A 19247-nucleotide genomic window follows, 5' to 3' on the forward strand; every position below is an offset into this window, starting at 1 on the left:
CGGTTAAGCAGCACAGACACACAGCTGCTGCCCTGCCGCAGCACCGGAAATGGAACTGCTGGAAGAAAAACTGACTATCAGAGATGTAACGTTATCTTTGATAATATTTCGTCTCCTCATTTTTCGTCAACGAAAGTAAAGAGAGATTTTGGCATAGTTTTTATTTAGTAAACTACATTTTCGTCTTGTCACTTTTCGTCAACGATATTGCATGTTGATTTCGTTACAGTTAATGTTTACTGCCGTCGGTGCCGTCTCGTCATCGTCTCGTTTTAGTCATGGAAAAAAAGGTCGTTGACGAACATATTTCGTCATTGTTTTAGTCAACGAAATTAACACTAATTCACAACACATGCCTCTTTCCAACAGCTATCTGATAAATGTGCACTACCTAGGCAACATTTCTTCAGGTATCTACAGATTCGCAGTTTTGTTAATAATAGATTTCCTTAGTTTCCTAATCCTAATTCCTAACTGATTCGCCGCTAAACACACTCCTTAGGCCGTTACCTACTGTGAAGGGAATGATGACGTGTATTTACGCTCAGATTTACTCTCTTCGTTTGGTTACCCTGAACTCCATTAAATCTCTTTGGGAAATAGATTTTGGGGAGGAGATTTCTGAAGAACTTTGGGAAAAAACCCTTGCTAATGTACATAAATCTTCTATTTGTGCTAGACATGGACTGATTCAGTGCAAAGTAGTGCATCGCACACGCTTTACTAAACTCAGGCTCTCTAAAATATATAAGGAGGTGGACCCAACTTGTGACAGATGTAGCCAAGCACCGGCGAGTCACGCACACATGTTCTGGTCTTGTCCGGTCTTACACTCTTATTGGACTGACATCTTTAGATCACTGTCAGAAATCACTGGAAAACCGATTGCTCCTAATGCCATGACCGCACTGTTTGATGTAACCCACCAACATGGCCACTCTCTTCTCTGGAGACAGCCTACATAGCCTTTGTTACCTTACTAGCCAGACGCCTGATATTGCTCATGTGGAAGTCTCCAACATCCCCTTCACACACCTTGTGGTTAAAAGAAGTCCTAAATTCAGCCAAACTCGAGAAAATAAGGTGCATACTGAGGGGCTCCCTGGGGAAATTCCACAAGATGTGTAACCCCTTCTACAATACGGGAGCTGGACATGCCGGATGTCTCTGTACAATAGGGTGGTGGACCTGCGGTGTTAAACTGTGATTAGTGGGTGGCTGACTGACCAACAAGTGCTATGTTTTTTATTTATTTTTTATATATTTGGTCTTTTTGTTCCATTTATACACATTGTTTGATCTCTACTTTTGCATTATGTTATTAATAATGGACTTAGACTCAGAGCCTTTAGATTTCGTTTTTTTTGTTGTTGATTTTTGTCCAGTCGCAGTCCATTTTTGGTTTTGTTTCATTTATTTTTTGTTTTATTTTGTCTTTGTTTTTTATCCTGTCGGACTCGAACCACATTGTTGTCATCCTAATTTGTTTGCCAACTGCTATTGTGCTGTCTGTCTGGCTGTTTGTTTATAAAAAACTAAAATAAAAAGTTGAAAAAAAGACCTGACATTGTTAAACATACTGTATAATACTGTACAATAACAATGACTGAGTGGAAATCTCAGTCAAATACACACAATGGAAATGCATAGAAGATTGGACGAAAGTGGAGACAGGAGACTACGGTGAAGAAATAAGCTGCAGGCAGTTGCAGGTCAAAATGATGGCACCGAAGAGGAGAAAATCTGAGAGGTGCGCAGATGTGATAATCATGTCAGAAAAAAAACTGTGGAGAAGAGACTGAATAACAGCATTGCCGGCCCATTGAGAGGGCAAGACAAAGATGTAATGGGAAATCAGGGTAAGTCATGTGAGGAAACAGCTGAGAGCTAGAAGTGATGGCTGATTTTGGACTCCCAGAGGAAAGCATGGAGAGACAAAACGCCGCAAAATGAAAAAGAAGACAGTTTGATTTGAAAGAGCTGCAGGAGGGATTATTCCCAAAGTATTTCAAGTGGGGCACAGAGACAGACTGAAGTAGACAAAAAGAGAGGGAGAGAGAGAGAGAGAGAAAAGGGGCAAAGACGAGTGTCTCATTGAAAGAAGCTGATGAGCGGCTGGAGGAAGAGTCCCACTGTTCCCAAAATACACACTGTCACAAAAACCCACAGGAAGATCCTGTCGATGACCATGGCGACGTACTTCCAGTCGTCCTCCACCTGAGGAGAATAAGGAAACAAATATGTTGGCAAGTAAGTAGAAAAAGTACAAAATATCACAAATCACACAAACCCTTATGGAATTCCACTATGCTTCTGAAAAATCTGCTTGATTGTAATTATGAAATGTCTGTCAAACATCTTTCTCCATTGTCTATTTGTTTTGGGTAAGGGTAAAATAAGATTGAGTTATTCTCCCTCCTCCTTTTTGGTCATGGAATATGTAAAAAGAGTTGTGTTTTGAGGCTAATATGATTTCTATTATCTTTTTAATCGTGCTCTGCCATGCTGTGATGTCACTGTATCAACACTACAGATGTGTGTGTGTGTGTGTGTGTGTGTGTGTGTGTGTGTGTGTGTGTGTGTGTGTGTGTGTGTGTGTGTGTGTGTGTGTGTGTGTGTGTGTGTGTGTGTGTATTCTTTGATCAGCCAGGTGTGGACAATAGGATGATGGCTGCCCTGACCATAATGCCATTGTGTCCTATAGAGGAGGCTATTCAGCATGCATAAAAGAAAGATCCCAGCTTTGCTAAGAAAAGATGGAGCTGAAGCAACAAACATATCAGGGCCATGCAGAGTGTGCAGGAAGCGTACGCAAAGCCATCCATCTGCAACAAACAAGCCGCTTTACACTCCCTTTATAGCACAGGGAAATGCTTTTCTACACTCTTTCCTTTAGCTATAGAAATACACATGCTGCAGAGATAACACATACACAGTAAAGCTCTGTTATCATTATGTTTATATGTGTGTGTATTGTACATTCTGGGGACTAAATGTGTGCTTTCCCCAATGTTGGGAAAAAACTCATCTAGGCCTCTAGGCTCTGGGTGAATACATACTCTGCACCACACCTTCCTTGTTCTGAATTGTTTATCTTAAATATATACCCCACACACCACCACATATTCACACAGTCCCTTGCAAACACTACCAATCTACAGATGTATCATTCACACAATCAGTATATTTTAATGCTTTTGTAGATACATTTGATCAAGGTTATTAGACCTCTGTCGCAACATATTAGTCATACTCAACACCGTAAACTCAAGCTTGCGTTCGTACCTCTTTGGCTTTGTTGCGAGTCCTCATGTTCTCTGCGATGTACTTCACGCTCTCTATGGCCTGCTTGATCTCTGGCGACACAACGGAGAAGGCAACGACAGCGCTGATAGGTGAAGGGGCTTTCACTGGCCTCTGCACCTTGGGTATCTCCGACTCCTTGGGCGCCTGGGTCGGGGTCACCTGTGAGGACGGGGGAGGTGGAGGAGGAGGAGGGGGAGGAGGTGGCGACACCATCGGGGGAGGGACAGGAGTCGGTACCTCCTTGCCTCTGTAGGGACATCGCCTGTTAATGTCCCGGTTCTTGTCTCGGTTAACCTCGCCATACTCCACACAGTTCATTGAAGCACTCGCTGATGCAGCCCCGCCTCCTGCCCCAACATCTGTGGGTGGAAACGCTACACCCCCAGTTATACCGCCAATAATAACACTTCCTGAACCACTTCCTATGCTGGTCTTTCTCTTCTTCCTTCCTCCTCCTGTTACCGCAATATTGGCAGTGGTGGAGCAGCCCTGGTCGATTGGCCTCCTCATCAGCATCACCCTGGGCAACACCCCAAGGAACACGGACCTCACCCAGTCCGGCATCGTGTGAGTCATGGGGGTGCGGTAGTGGACGTTCAGCACAAAGACAGTGATGACGATGCTGAGCGTGACAAAAATCATGGTGAAGAGGAGGTACTCGCCGATCAGAGGGATGACGAGGGACGTGGAAGGGATGGTCTCGGTGATGACGAGCAGGAACACAGTGAGGGAGAGGAGGACGGAGATGCAGAGGGTGACCTTCTCGCCGCAGTCAGACGGGAGGTAGAAGACCAGCACCGTGAGGAAGGAGATGAGGAGGCAGGGGATGATCAGGTTGATGGTGTAGAAGAGAGGCAGGCGGCGGATGTAGAAGGAGTAGGTGATGTCCGGGTAGATCTCCTCGCAGCAGTTGTACTTGATGTCATGCTTGTATCCCGGAGCGTCGATGATCTCCCACTCTCCACTTTCCCAGAAGTCTTTCAAGTTGACCTGAGGAAATGCAAATGGGATGTGAATGGCAGTTATTTGGAGGAAAACTACATTTTAAAAACAAAATGTTTTGTTTTTTCAAGACTACAAGAACTCAGTTTAAAAAGACACAAGAAGTGGATAGCACAAATATTCAAAAGGGGTCTAGAAATGGTAACATCTCTCTTAAAACCAGTTAAGCCCCGAGCCTGTTTTTCAGGCCTCAGGCTCGAAAATGACATTTCCAGAACAAATGACCATATCTTCTCTTCTAAAAGGGTTAAATTAATCATCTTTTTTCTCAAAGCAATGACAAACCTGTGAGTTGGATGTAGAAAAGTCAGAATCAATATAGAATATTTTTATTTTAAAGTAAATTCAGATTGAACATAGTAACAAAATGTAAATTATAGTGTCCGTCCAAAAGAAAAACATTACTTATAGTGAAAACCACCCTTAAATGATGGGATAGTAGACTAAAAGCTTTAGGAATCCAAACACTATAACATATAATAAGTACCCTGTATCAAGATTGATGCAAAAACAAGTTACATTTGACCTTTATAGAGAGATTTAGCAAAAAAGAACCCACCTTTGGGGTCATTTGGGTGGATTTGCCGTTTCTCTGGAACCCATTGGTCAATTTTGGTCATTGACATCTCTTTTGATCCGTTACAGCCAATATAATCGAAGGGGAAGTTCCACATACACACACACATTACCATTGAGGAGTGAGTGTGACGCGCACGCAGTCGAAAGCTATGTTACGCTCTGAAAACTGAAAACTGAAACCTAGGCTCAAACTAGTAAATATGAAGATGGATTATCAGTAATCATTTCAAAGTGACACAGACACATTGGATTAACCATTGGATTAACCTTCAGCAGCGTTTTTATCGTTTTGATGCCATTGAACACAACTTTTGATCAGAACAACAGCTAAGGTAAGAATATCTCCGTGTTTCCTCCGTGAAGCTACGTGTTGTGATGTCTGTTTTTGCTTCCCCTGTCGCAAGTTCTGATCGCTCAGTGATGATACTTATATGTCTGGAATTTGTGGAATCTCAGCTCGCTAATCGACATCGTGTTTGTGCAGATCCGATCAGTAATAAGGGTATTTTACCTTGAGTTCTGTGCTAACTGCATTAACATTTAGCTCAGGGCTAATTCAGAGCCTTTGTTATTACCCTTATGTTTCATTTTGCTAAAAATGGTTAATATTGTCTGATAGCTGAGTTTCTTCCCGTTAATGTGTATGACACATTCATAGTTTATTAAATGTTAAGCAGCCCTCAGACGCTGTTTCTTGCAAGATGTTACGTCATGCCCCCAGTACCGGGGCATGGGGCTTAACTGGTTAATATATTTTGGTATTAAAGTGAAGGAATTTGATAGAAGTTGTTCCCAATTTGTCTCACTAGAATGACTAGATCATATGAGCAGATAAAAGCGTAGGTGTGACTCAGTACTGAAACCTACCTTTTAATGTCTTTGAGTCCTCACAAAAACAAAGCGTATTGTGTTATAAACATGCCATGTAGAACATAAATGGCCCTGATCTGTCCCCTGTCACTAACCTTTGAGCCAATCAGCACCAGGTCGATCTTGGCCTTGTCGTATGTCCAGGAGCCAAACTTCATGGAGCAGTTCTGGTAGTCAAAGGGGAAGTAGGTGATGTCCATGGGGCAGGAGGATTTAAAAATAGCTGGAGGAACCCAGGTGATGGTGCCATCAAACTTCAGCAGAGCCTTGGTCTTGTCTTCCACAAGAAAGTCACCTACAGCACTTTGAGAGATGTAAATGTCATTTCACTTAGAGGCCATTACAACATTTACTGTAACAGAAAAGGTCAGAAGATGTAGAGCATGGATAAATACAAATAGCATGTACAAAAAAAGACAACTTCTTTTATGTGTGTATTTGTGCACTCAACTTACTTGTTATACAAAACAATATCTGGCCTCCAAATTTTATTGGATGGAACTCGTATGAACTCAATCCCATCGTACTCAATAGGGGCCCATTTCAGCTTGTAGTCGTTCCAGACCTTAATGACCAACACAATGTAGCATGAGTAAAAAACTCATGTAATATATCAGTAATGATGTCACACAAAGGATAAATATTACTCACATGTCTCAGCCACAGATTGGTCTCCATAATCTGATTCACCTCATCCTGTAAAGACATAAAGGGAGAATTGGTAACAAGAGAACATTTGAATTTTTTAAAATAAGAAACAATGAGTTTATTCTCTACTCTCACCACTTTGACCAGCTGGGACATGGAGACCTCAAACTCCACGGTGACTGGATCAGATACATTCTCCACTGGTCGGATGAACTGGTTGTACCTCCTGAACAATCTCCGAAATAATCTGTCCTCCCCCTTAGATGAAAAACAGCCTAATGAAAGAAATGAGAAAACAGAGTTAAACCACTAAATATATGGCTTTGATTTTGAAACCCCTACATACCTTGGATGTTTAGAGACAATGACAAAAGGGAAACATTTTAACGGGGTTCATCAATCAAATGCAGAAGTTACTTAAGTTTTAGTTCTCTTATGGCACCAGATGCTAACTACAAAATATCTCAGACTGTACTCAATTACAGCATATTAAAAAAGGTACAGACTTCTTTCAATAAGATGTTTAATTTAAAGGCGTATTTAGTGATATTTGAAAAATCAATGTTTCTAAGTGATGTTAAGGTCAGTTTGTTCATACACTTTATACGCACTTGCTTACATATAAATAATTTATAAAATATTTTGTGCAATTCTAGATATTTTGTTAACGGACGTAAAGATGTGTTTTTAACTTTTTGCCCTGTTCATATCACTTTGTAGCTACCGCAGACACACTAAGCAACAACACAGTGGTAGTGGAGGTCCTAGGCATACTGTATGAAGCTGCATCTAGATACCTAGGGTTGTGGGGAAATGGAACAAATATTTAAGTTTGATTTAGATGAAACAACCCTTTAACTGTTTAATCAATACCTATTTGTTCTGGATGGAGTAAGGGCTGTGATTCAAAGGGTATTTTGAGAGGTGTTTTTACTGCCTGTTTGCAGAAGAAAAACAAAGCCTGCAAGCTTTTACAAAATCTCCAAACACGAGTTACTTATAGCTAAACGAAAAGGTGTGCCAATGGCTTGAGTGTGTCTGAAGAAGTGGTTTGGAGGCTTGATAAGGCAGTTCTGAAGGTCATGTGTGGAACACTGCCACTAGTAACACTGGTGCCTGAGATGGCACATTGACCCACGCCTGTCCGAGCAGAAAACGTTTCCTCACTTGGGACAGCACGCGCTCTCACCCTCCACCAGCATAAAATCAGCAACACCAACTCTATTCAGTATGTTATCATATAAGGTATTTTATCTTCCTTTCATTTTCTCTGTGTTCGTCCAATCTTTCATGTTCCTCTTTGTTGATTATAATTCTTGAATAGCCTCCTTTCTCTGTTAGGTATTTATTCTTTCTGAGTGACTGGTAAGTTTGGCATTTCCATGTCCGCCCTTCAAACATCGTCTGTCTAACTGTATGCTGTTGGATTTCCAGCTGAGTGGTGTGTTTGTTAAAGACGGGGCCAACCACTCAGATCACAGCTTTCAAATCTAAGAAGGGAAGCATGACACTATTCAACACATTCCCAAACCATCAAACTGCACTTTCAGAGCTGTGTGAACCATCTCAGATAAGGCAGAGAATGTGTTTTACCAAAAGCACAAATGGGTCACAGACCATTTAGACACACACAGCCACATTCAGTGAAAATGTTTTCTTCCTTTGTAACAACTAAATAAAACATGCTCCTTTAATGGGAAACTTTCTCTCTGCACAGGTCAGTTAACTCTTTAAAAGATGGTTCAAAACCTTACCCTCCAATGTTTTTCCTGTGATTGAAGATAGCATTTCTGGACTTTACTATGAGTAATGTGCTATTGGTAATATGTCTTCCACTGTCATAAGACACTAAACCCACGCACTCTAAAAATGGACTTTCAGTAAGATGTGACTTTTTTGAAAAATCTATATACTGGAACAAATATTTAATAATAAGTTTCCATACAGTGAAGTCATAAAGCTGTTGGTCCATGTATTGCCATTGGGAGTACACATAGATGAATATCTTGCAGACAACTCAGATTACAGTCTGTCTGGTTTCTCATTTTAACAGACTTCGTTCATTTGCTCATGTTTACAGAATCACACTTGCCCGGTCTGGGGAAATAAAAATGTAATTAAAGTGTATCCCTTGTTAGTTTATTTTAAGAGCAGTCTGAATCTAAAACATGTATAGCATTGATATAGAAATGCAATGAACACACTTTATTTTTACAGTTTACTGATTTTAACAACCATTTGTATCTGCCTCACAGGGGACCAACACAGCTCAGGGGTAGACTCGTTTTACAGCTTAAAATTCAAAAACACCCACAACACTTACATAATCGCAACAACTGGTGCACATAAAACACTGACTTAACACAGTCCGGACAATATTTAGTCATGCATGAATGAAAAAGGAACAGAACGCTGAAGCCAGCGCACTAATACTCACTCACCTGATGTATCATATATTACACATGCAATTATTATTACTTCATATTTGGAGTTCAGACACTGCAGGGTGCATACCAGCCGAGGCATAAGTTATTCATCAAGGCGCAGAGGTAAATGGAAATCAGGTCGCACAGCTTTTTCCCTCATCCTGTTTATTCCCTCAAACATTTTCACTGCATAGCTTTCCACAAACTCACCATCACGATCAGTCTCCCCATCATGATGAAGATAATGTAGCCTGAACAATTTGGGGATTGTTATCTTACTTTAGTAACAGGCAGGATTAATATAAAAAGTTAACTGACTAAAAATGAATGACCTGTCAGATCTAGTTCTCCACGGTTAGGAATTTGCATTATACTTTAGTGGCTTCAAAACTCTCAAGAAGTTTTCTGAGGTCAGTAACATAGAGGAGTTGAGTTTTAAAGCTTAATGAAAAGGCCTCTCTCCTGAGATGCTTGTGTAATTTCAGCTCTTGGTACCTGCCTTGAAAACTGCCCGCTACTCTGCGATTCGCTGCACTCATATAAAGTTGTCTAAGCCTCTAATTGGCTGAGGGGAAACCAGGGCAATTATAATCAGTCAATTAATTGGACCTTTTGTTCACTGAGGCCAGAAAAAATTAAGCCAATATTATTTTTTCTCTGTTGGCAGTCACTCCTCTAATTCCCTACTTTGTTCCTCCAAAGAAGAGACTTAATTTAAAAAGGAAGTTAATTATAACCTTTGCCCTTTCACCTCACATGGTTTTAAGCACACACACTCTCTTGGCATTGAATGCAAGGATGTAACTTGTGTGGCACATGGAGCCTTTATAAGTTTAGGTGTGAAAATACAAGGCAGTAAAATAAAAAATAAAAGCAAATTCATAGTAGTTTACATTTTAGAAATGGGCCAAAGTGGGGAATCAACAAAAACACTGATTTCCCTTCTGTAGAGCCAGGCTGCTAGCTACCAACCAAATGTCTTTTCTTGGATCAATTAACTTGTCTCAAGATTCAGAATAGAGTTGTTAATCACTGTGGACAGAACTGTCTTCGCCTCTGATGATGAACATCACATGAAATCAGCTCGACAGATGCGCTTCATTTTACCAAGCGTTCTTTTTTCCATCCCATCTTTTTGTGACTTGCTATAAAAGGCATGAGGCTTTGTTCTGACGTGGATGAAGTCAAGTCAAGCAGTCATGCATTTCACCCTTAAATAACCACATTGAATTAGAATTAGCAAGGCAACCAGCGAGTCTGTCCCTGTCTCTCGAGGCTACAGGAGCCTAAAGCTGCAGAAAGCCGTGGCCTGTGGGGGGCTCTTTGATCAGGCATGTGCTTAACAGGATGAGCCTGGGAGCGAGTGGTGGACACTAATTACCCTCCAATACACTGCTGACAGTGTGTGTGAGTGTGTGGAAAAGAGATACAAAGAGAAGAGAGAGAGAGAGAGAGAGAGAGAGAGAGAGAGAGAGAGAGAGAGAGAGAGAGAGAGAGAGAGAGAGAGAGAGAGAGAGAGAGAGAGGAACAGCGGAGAGAAGAGATAGGAAAGTGACAGCAAGCAGCACAGAAAAGTAGATAGCGTGTCTTTGCTCTCCAGGGTTTCTGATGGCCCGCCATGCTGGGTGACGCACAAGAGGATTCACAGTGATCATTGAGTGTGCTGTGACCATCCCATGAAGAAAATGGTTCATGTTTTTTAATGTGTGTCTCCATGTATGAGGGCTCGCATATATATGAAACTGTTTGTGCGCCTGTGTGGACACACATGTTACTATTTATGTACAGTATGTCCGCTCACCTTTGGTTAACTCACTCTGAACAGCATATGATTTGTTTTCACTGATGCGTGTAATTCAATGGCCCTTTGCATCCATACTTTCATGATGGGAAGAAGGTGTGTGAGTTTTGAGGTCAGATGTTCTGCTTGTATTGCGGGGTATTGTAAGTAAAGTCACTTTTAAAAGATACAAATTCCTCAATTACACGCTTGTACTTGACAGGCTAGGAGCGTTGGGAACCAAAAGAGAAAAACACAAAACGAAACCAAACAAAATATTGTCTTTACAGCAAAGGGATGTTCATGTCCTTACAAAGATGCTTATAGCTTTTGCAAAGAGTAAACACAGACACAAGGCCTTATGGAATTTCTCCAAAAATAGAAATGTGGTAAATAAGGACAACAAATACAGACTCTTTTTATGTCACTTGAACTCATCCAGTGAATGTATCCACAATACTGAGGAATGAAGTGAGCAGATAGACAGCCAGGGAAACACGTAGAAGGGAGGGAAAGAAAGGGGAGAGCTCCTTAAGGAGATACAACTCAATACTCTACCCTCAACAATATGTTACTTAAAATGAGAATAACAGAGGATGATTTTCAATGTGAGCCATTATCAGCATTTACAGCAGAGTTTACTTTTAAGAATAAAAGGTAGCTACAGTTTGTCACATTTATCTGAGCTCTTATTGCAGCCGGAGCTGAAAACAGCCGCACTGCTGCAGAAACACATTTTGGGAGCTGTGCCTGGAGTGGGAGGTTGTGGTGGTTTTATCGCGCAGCAGTTGCAACTAATTGAGAAATGCTGCTGCCTGTTGATCATGCATGCCAGCAGCATTGACTGAATCAGTTTGGAGTTTATATATCTATTGGGAGGGATGAAACCCTCTTTAATGGTCACACATGCCGAGCACACAGCACACACAGTGAAATGTGTTCTCTGCTTTTAACCCATCCTAATACCAGGAGTCTAGTACTAGGAGCAGTGGGCAGCTATTGCACAGCGCCCGGGGAGCAATGGGAGTGAGGGGGGAAGGGGGATGTCCGGTGCCTTGCTCAAGGGCACCACGGCAGGGCAGGAGGTGACGTTTTTAGGTCTGGTAGGGGACTTGAACCGGCGACCCTACGGCTCACAGTCCAATCCCCTACTGACTGAGCCACTGCCAGACAATAGTTTCAAACTATTGCGAATAAATGTATTTCCTACCACACAAGTCTAACACCCAACCTTATACAGTACTCAGGTGGCATAAAATAAACCACATCACACGTAAGATTAAGGGAAAATTATCCGGGATACAAATAGTCTCTTGGCTGTGAAGTGATGCTGCAATCCCCTCACACAGAGAACTAGTTTTTTCTTCTAGTTCAAGTAACCAGAAAAAAAAAAAAAAGCTTTCTGACCCACTCAACTGCCCTACAAGAATTAGGTGTAATAAAATGATCTTCTCTTGACCTGACTCCTTCACAGACAGCTTCAAGCACTGAGTAGTGGGAAAGTATTGAGATGAAGGACACAGTAGATCATATGACTGGGTAGCTGAAGCTATTTTTCTGGGTAAAGTGAAAAACGTAGGCAGCAGAAACTTCATAGTTCAATTCTACATCATGTCTGTGGACTCACCATGAAGCATATATATATATGTTTTTTAATACATGCTACAACTCCACTCCCTAACTCAGCTCGGCAAACATTTCTTTAGCCCAGTCTCAATTAGGGTAACCCTTCTGAGCTACAGCCAAACACACCAATGAAGAAGCTTGTTACGATCTTGGAACCACAAGGATATAAAGACTCAAATGCACGACCCGGGAGCCAGAGGTAAAGTATAATTATTATACTTTATTAACAAAAAAGAAAACAACACTCTTAATAGAGGCGACAAAAAAAGGCTAAACATAAATCGCTCACAACGTGAGGACAGAAACTTACGACAGAGTTTCAGGAGCGTAGTTAGAGTATGGTACAAAAAAGGCAATCGTGGAAAGAGCAGCGATCTGGCATGAGGACAGGACAAGACAAACTGACAACAAACAAAGGGGAACAGGGGAATATATACAGGAGATAACAAGGCACAGGTGAAAACAATCAGGGGCCGGGCTGAAACTGATGAGAGCAGGAGAACACACTAGGAAAGACAACACAAGAATAACAACACAACACATGATCGACTCAGCATTTCTGACGGTGCACAACAAAGCTATAACATATTTTGAAGGTTTCATTTAAATGATAACTTTGGGTAACTAGTGCCATGATATGTGAGGCAGTGACCTGGGGAGTGTGATTAGCCTGAATGAAGTGATTGAGTGTCAATAGAAAACGTAAACAGGTAATAAGGAGAAAAGTGGGGAAAACACTGTCAGAAATCCAGACTGTCCTCCATTTGAAGCATCTGTTGTCTTGCTCAACCTCTCAAATAGCTACCTCTCGCTCTACTTCTCTCTCTCTACTTCTCTCTCTCTCTCTCTCTCCATCCTAAAGCGTGACTCAGTTCATCGCCAGCACTGAAAAGCAGGATGTCCCCAAGGAATCAGGCAACAGGGCTGTCTGGAGGAGGACGTGTGTGTGTGTGTGTGTGTGTGTGTGTGTGTGTGTGTGTGCGTGCGTGCGTGTGTGTGTGTGCGCGCGTGTGCGTGTGTGTGTGAAGAAAGTGTATGTGTTGGTTGGTTGGAGGGGAGATGATGGTTTAAGCCAATCCATAGGGGGATGGAATAAGTCCTCTGCCTGTGGTGGTTACACCATGTGTGCAGGAGGGGGGTTCAGTTGCAATAATCATACGACAATCGCGTTAAGCGGATCCTTAAGCCACACACACACACACACTCAGGAACACACATATACACACTGATTGCCTTTCAGACTTTAATGCAAATATATATCTTCTGAGAAAGTAAGCAAAGAGCTGTAACTCCAAGCTCAAAGTAGCATATAAGTCTGGCAGAGAGGAAATATGTTTGATGACGCTGTGTTGCAAGCAGAGAACTCCATACAAGCAGACTTAAACAGGGGCTTAAAGTAAACCATTTCAAAGGCTGGTGCAATAGAGAGCATTTGATTGTTGGCCATACTACAACCATCATTGTAAAGACTTAGTAGTGAAGGCTTTCTTTTATTGGACTATGCTATGAATTATTAGCAATGCATTTGCTGCCATCAGGGGCCAAACTTGTTAAATAGGCAGATCCTCTTCTCGCTGACAACACGCAGCAGCTATTAAAGAGCACTGTAAAGTGAGATAAAGGGTCAAGCCTGAAACGTAATGCGGGTCAGATCAGTATAATGCGGGCATGGCTGGACAACTCTCTCTGCCTATTTCTGCAAGGGGTGATCCGGGCTGCGGGGAAATGCATCAGGCACGTTCACTCATTTGAATCACTCTATCTGAAGCTTTATGGAAACTATCTTGTGCTGAAATGTTCTGATGTGTATTCAAATCTAACAAACAGGCTGTGACTTTACTCTGAATGTCATACCTCCAGATAACAGCCCAACGCTGCACAGAACTCTCACTCTTACCTCCAAGCTACTCCACCCAGATTAATCTAAAATACCCCAATCCTAAGGTCTGCAGCATCAGCCTTTCCTCTGTTGGCATGAGACAATACCTTCTGTAGCCTGCTAATCGGACACCCAATGGGAGTGTGTGTGTGTGTGTGTGTGTGTGTGTGTGGTGTGTGTGTGTGTGTGTGTGTGTGTGTGTGTGTGTGTGTGTGCGTGTGTGTTTTCCAGGCACTTATCTGCATACACAGCCCCTGTACAGAATCATAAAAAAGCCCACACAGCCAATAGGGGATTGAGGGAAGGATGAGGGAGCGGAGGATTGAGGAAGGTTAGGGCAAAATCCTTTCATTTTCTGGGGGTTTTCCTCCAAAGGCCAAGTGAACTATCTCTAACAAGCCAGGACTGAGCAGATTTCCTTTCACTTGAGCAAATGATGTTCTACTGAGGAGGGTATTGACACTGCCATCGCTTTTCAGCACCGCTTTCCTGTTCCTTTTGAAATGTGCCAAGTTCAAGGGCGAAGCTACAAAGCAGTTGGCTGTAGCAAATCTCTCCGGCTGAAGAGCATGACAGAGAGTGGCATCCCTTTCCCCTCAACACTGAGTCTGCATCAGGTTACAGGATGTGTGAAGCCACTGTCTTTCACATGTCGACCGGAACGTAACAACACGAAGGCACTTAGTGCTGCTCCCACGGGTGGACTGGTGGTACCACATCTGGGACAAACTCACTGCTGCACTCAGGGCTTTGAAGTTTTTGATAACATGGCAGGGCTTCAACCTATAGCCATAATAATTACCCTACCACATTTTGTTAAAAGCACACTGTGTTGTTCAGAGACAAATTGTTTAAATGGAACCAACCGAAAAAGACTTGTATCGCAGAGCTTCAGTCGGTAGACTACAAAACAACTAATGAAGCAAGAAATCTAGGTGTAGTGATGGACTCAGACCTGAATTTCAACAGTCACATCACAACAGTTATTAGGTCTCTAGGTCTATCACCTGAAGAACATATCTAGGATTAAAAAACTAATGTCACAACAGGATTTAGAAAAGCTTTGCTTTTATCTTCAGTAGACTCGACTACTGCAATAGTGTATTCAGGGCTGACAAAACAATCCATCAGAAAGCTGCAGCTGATTCAGAACGCTGCTGCACGTGTCCTCACTAACATTAAAAGAGTGGATCACATCAGTCCGGTTCTGCAATCTTTACACTGGCTTCCAGTCGGGCAAATACTTGATTTTAAAGTATTATTGCTAGTTTTGAAATCACTAAATGGTATTTTAACGATCTCCTGCATAATTATGAACCATCAAGGTCTTCTGGGACGGGTCTGCTCTCGGTTCCGAGAGTAAGAACAAAACATGGGAAACCAGCGTTTAGCTATTATTGTCACATCCTGGCCCTGGCTGATCGCCTCACCTGTGTATTTTCCCTCCCTCAATGAGCCTCAGCTGTCCCTAATGATCACTCCTCACCTGTGTATTTAGTCTGTGCTGTTTCCTTGGTCAGTGCCAGTTCGTCTTGTCTGTATAGCAGAAAGTGCTCCATGTTACTCTCCTGACGTAAGCTATTGTTCTAGCTGCTTAGCATTTGTACCAACCTAGTTGGTTGTTTTTTTTGTTGCTTTTTTAGTAGTTTTCCGCCAACATAGTTGGTTGTTTTTCGTTGCTTCCAGTCAGTACATTTTTTGATCATTGCCTGTTTCATTTTTACCTTTGGGATTAAAACACTTGACTAAAGACCTTTTTGCCTGGTTGTGCTCTTGAGTCCTATTTTTTGCTCGTGCCCGTACTTGTGTCTGATAATTATGCCCCGACAATCTGGAACAAACTGCCCGAAACATGCACGTCCGCAGAGACTCTTAGTATTTTTAAATCGAGACTGAAAACATATATTTTTGCCGTTGCTTTTAATTGAGCTGATCATATGCGCACCGCAGTATGCATTTTATTCATATATTGTATAACTATTGTGTTTAATTGATTATCTTTGCTTTTTAAATGCCTGTTGTAAAATGCCATTATATAATGTGTTTCTGCTGTATTTATTCTTAAATGTCTTTTATTTTAATTTTGTAAAGCACTTTGAATTGTCGCGTGCTGAAAGGTGCTATATAAATAAACGTGCCTTGCCTTGTAGAATGAGCTTTATCCACCACTAGTAAATAAACCAAGAAAATAGTGTAATATACTGTATGCAGCCTTAAAAAGTCAAAACTGAGTAACTACACTCTTAGTGAGGAATTAAGTTGAGATGTGAATTTGACCTTTTGACAGCTCACGTACTACATGCTTAAAAGCTTGCTGGTTAAGTGGTCACAGCTAGCCTAACTAGAGCTAAAAACAAAGATTACCTAACCTGATTTTACTCATCTAATCAGAAAACAATAATCTAATGAACACACAATTCAGTGTATTACCTATAAAACGGGTACTCAAATGAAGCGGTATTGTTGAAAAACAAAACCCCAGCTCTGCTAATGGTATAGGCCTATAGCTTAGTAAAGAGTAAACGTAGCTTACTCTTTGCTAACCTGCTTTCCCAGCTTTTGACTTTATAGAAGAATTTAAATGTAAACAAAATTAAGTTAAGCTACCTTTAACCCTTAAACTGTAGGTCGATTTATTGAAGTTATGTTGATATAAATGTTAAAAAGAAGAAGAAAGGCAGACACCTAGCTAAAAGGAAAATGAACATCCTTTGAATTAAACTGAAATGATCAAATTAAGCTTAAAGGCTCAAGCAAGCTGGAATTGCTAACCTTTTTTTGAAGTGACCAAAGGCAAATGTCAAACATCTTCTTTTGTTCTGGCTGTCTGCCTTTGTGGGCAGGATAAACTCAGAATTCAGAAACTGAAAAAACTATGACTGACAGACTGATAAACATTTAGACACAAAAACATCAGTTAACACTTGGGACAAAGATGCTGCCAAACAAAAGTCTTATCATTTTAAAGCAAGTTATGTTATTCTCAGATAGACACCCATTATGGGAGGCGTGTGGTGCAGTGGGTTGTGCGTTGGTGTTGGGATCAGGGGTTCAAACTAGTCAGCATGTCGTTGTGTCCCTGGGCAAGACACTTCACCCCAAATTGCTCCTGTGGGGATTGCCCACAGTATTGAGTATGTGAGTTGCTTTGGATAACAACGTCTAAAAAGTGACAATGTTACCATCGCTAAGGACACCCTACCGAGAAACCTGCATGTAGTCGCAACGAGATGAAATTCAAGATTAAAATAACCTTTCTGTTCCTTGTGAAAGCAGCATTAAAGCATTTATCTAATCTTTGTTCTGCTCTGGGTCCCCTGGGAGTTACTCAAGGACCCTATTTCAACATTTTGTTTTTAAAGCACAAAGGAGTCTGGCAGCCTTACACGAACCAGAGAAGTAAGAAAGTGAAAAGTATGTGTAGAACGGATTTGAAAATAAAAGTAAAAGAAAGAAATGGATCTCCCAAAGAGCAAAACAAACCACTGACAACCTCGCAGAGTGATCCGGCTGTGATTTAATGTCACTACAGACATTAAATCAAAACACAGAGGAAATGGTTATCGCACTTAAGTTATGGCTGTAGCATCCGGATCTATGAGTGCTTTCGTCCTTCACTGGCAGATTTCCACCTACAGAAATGCCCTAAAGCACGTAAATGAACCCGTACAGCTGTACCTAACCATGACCAACACACAGCCGTCCACATCTGGAGGACCAATGGGTGAAATCTGCATTGACAGTCATTGAGCTGCAGCTGCTGGAGAAACGTATGTCATCCATGCATTGGCTCGTGTTGTGCATGGATGGCTGCCTCTCAGTAGCTCGGGGGGATGAGGTGCATACGATTTAATGAGTCATGACACGATCACAGATCATCATCTCCAAAGGAAACTATGACCTGCGACCCTCCCATGAGACAAGACAGTGACTCCACACATTTCTGGAGAATACAATATATTATAATGCACAGGCACGTGGGATTTGTTATGAAGTGAGCACGAATACTCAGAGTGGAAAACGTTGTCTCCGTTCTTCTTAGGGGCATATGCCAGCCAGCAGGACGCACACATTAAAATGTGGGGGGAGACTATTTTCAGATAAGCTCTTGATTTGCTTCTGGGCGTTCAAAGACTGAATAATTGAAGTATGATGAGCATTTCGCTTTAACCGCAGTTGCAGCTATAAAACATGTGTCATTATCTCTCTCTAATGTCGTTTAAACATCACTTTTCCGGATTTACTAATCATTTTAGCTGCTTTGATAGAACTGCATGCTTTGGTTTGTTTGTACGGATTTGAACTAAAACGCGCACTAAGGGAGGTAGCTCGAGGTGGGATTTTGGCTTATGACCACTAAAAAGTAATATATCGAGAAAGTTCACTGACCATTCACATCCTAGTCCTAAAGTAAGGAGTATAATGCTACTTTTTTCGAGCTCAGCACCGAGTTACGGCGCAGTGTATCTTACCTTGAGCTGCGAGGAGCACCAGCAGGAGGACGTTTGTTAGTTTCCCGAGGAAATTCATCGATACATCGGCCCTTGACGGTTCTTTATGCAGATAAAGAAGATGCTTAGAGTTGAAGTCTGGTCAGTAACCCACTATAAACGTCTGAGTAGCCTAAGATTCAAGCATCATGTTGTCTTTGCGCTCCGGTGCGTGGAGAGGTTGGACTCGCGGTGCGCTCTGCCGACATGAACAACTTCTCTCGTCCCGCCTCCCCCCTCCCTCTGACCCCGCGTTACTCTCACCCACCCACTCACCCAAAGTGCCAAACCTAGCGACCTGACTCACGGTGACTCACAGGTGTTAAGTTTGGAATAAGGAAATGTTTTAAAATAGATATACCGCCAGGGGTCCCACTGCTCAAATGTCTATTTGAACCCTTGTTTTTAAAATGTGGTTTTCCTTAAATTATTAAAATGTAACTGTATTTTCACTTGTCTGATAGTTTACACTTTCTGAAAATGCGTACATACTGTATATCAAGCTCAAGACTTATCCTCACATCTACTCAATACAGCTCTAGAGAAAGATGCAGCACCCACACAATCATCACACATTTTCCCTGCTGAGCTGTAAATGACCTATTTAGTCACTTAATTGATTTTGTATGCATAACAATGCT

The 19247-nt window shown here is 41.7% G+C and overlaps 1 protein-coding gene across 1 annotated transcript; it reads right to left on the bottom strand.

The window, feature by feature from the left end:
* Positions 1 to 215: 215 nt before the first annotated feature.
* LOC117555950 (neuronal acetylcholine receptor subunit alpha-3-like) lies at positions 216 to 18848 on the bottom strand. The gene is made up of 7 exons (XM_034231034.1): positions 18589 to 18848; positions 6541 to 6680; positions 6409 to 6453; positions 6213 to 6322; positions 5853 to 6060; positions 3286 to 4296; positions 216 to 2217 (listed from the first exon to the last, which is right to left on the bottom strand). The coding sequence occupies exons 1-7, from the start codon at positions 18644 to 18646 to the stop codon at positions 2092 to 2094; spliced, it is 1698 nt and encodes a 565-aa protein (XP_034086925.1). The 5' UTR covers positions 18647 to 18848; the 3' UTR covers positions 216 to 2091.
* Positions 18849 to 19247: the final 399 nt, after the last annotated feature.

This window comes from Gymnodraco acuticeps, unplaced genomic scaffold, assembly GCF_902827175.1.
Source record: "Gymnodraco acuticeps unplaced genomic scaffold, fGymAcu1.1, whole genome shotgun sequence".
Classification (NCBI taxonomy): Eukaryota; Metazoa; Chordata; class Actinopteri; order Perciformes; family Bathydraconidae; genus Gymnodraco; species Gymnodraco acuticeps.

Excerpts from the sequence above, each read along its gene's own strand:
- LOC117555950 (XM_034231034.1), bottom strand. The coding sequence starts at position 18,646 with ATGAATTTCCTCGGGAAACTAACAAACGTCCTCCTGCTGGTGCTCCTC. Across the intron at positions 6,061-6,212 it reads GATATTGTTTTGTATAACAA|TGCTGTAGGTGACTTTCTTG; the intron begins GTAAGTTGAGTG and ends CATCTCTCAAAG. Across the intron at positions 2,218-3,285 it reads CTCGCAACAAAGCCAAAGAG|GTGGAGGACGACTGGAAGTA; the intron begins GTACGAACGCAA and ends TATTCTCCTCAG.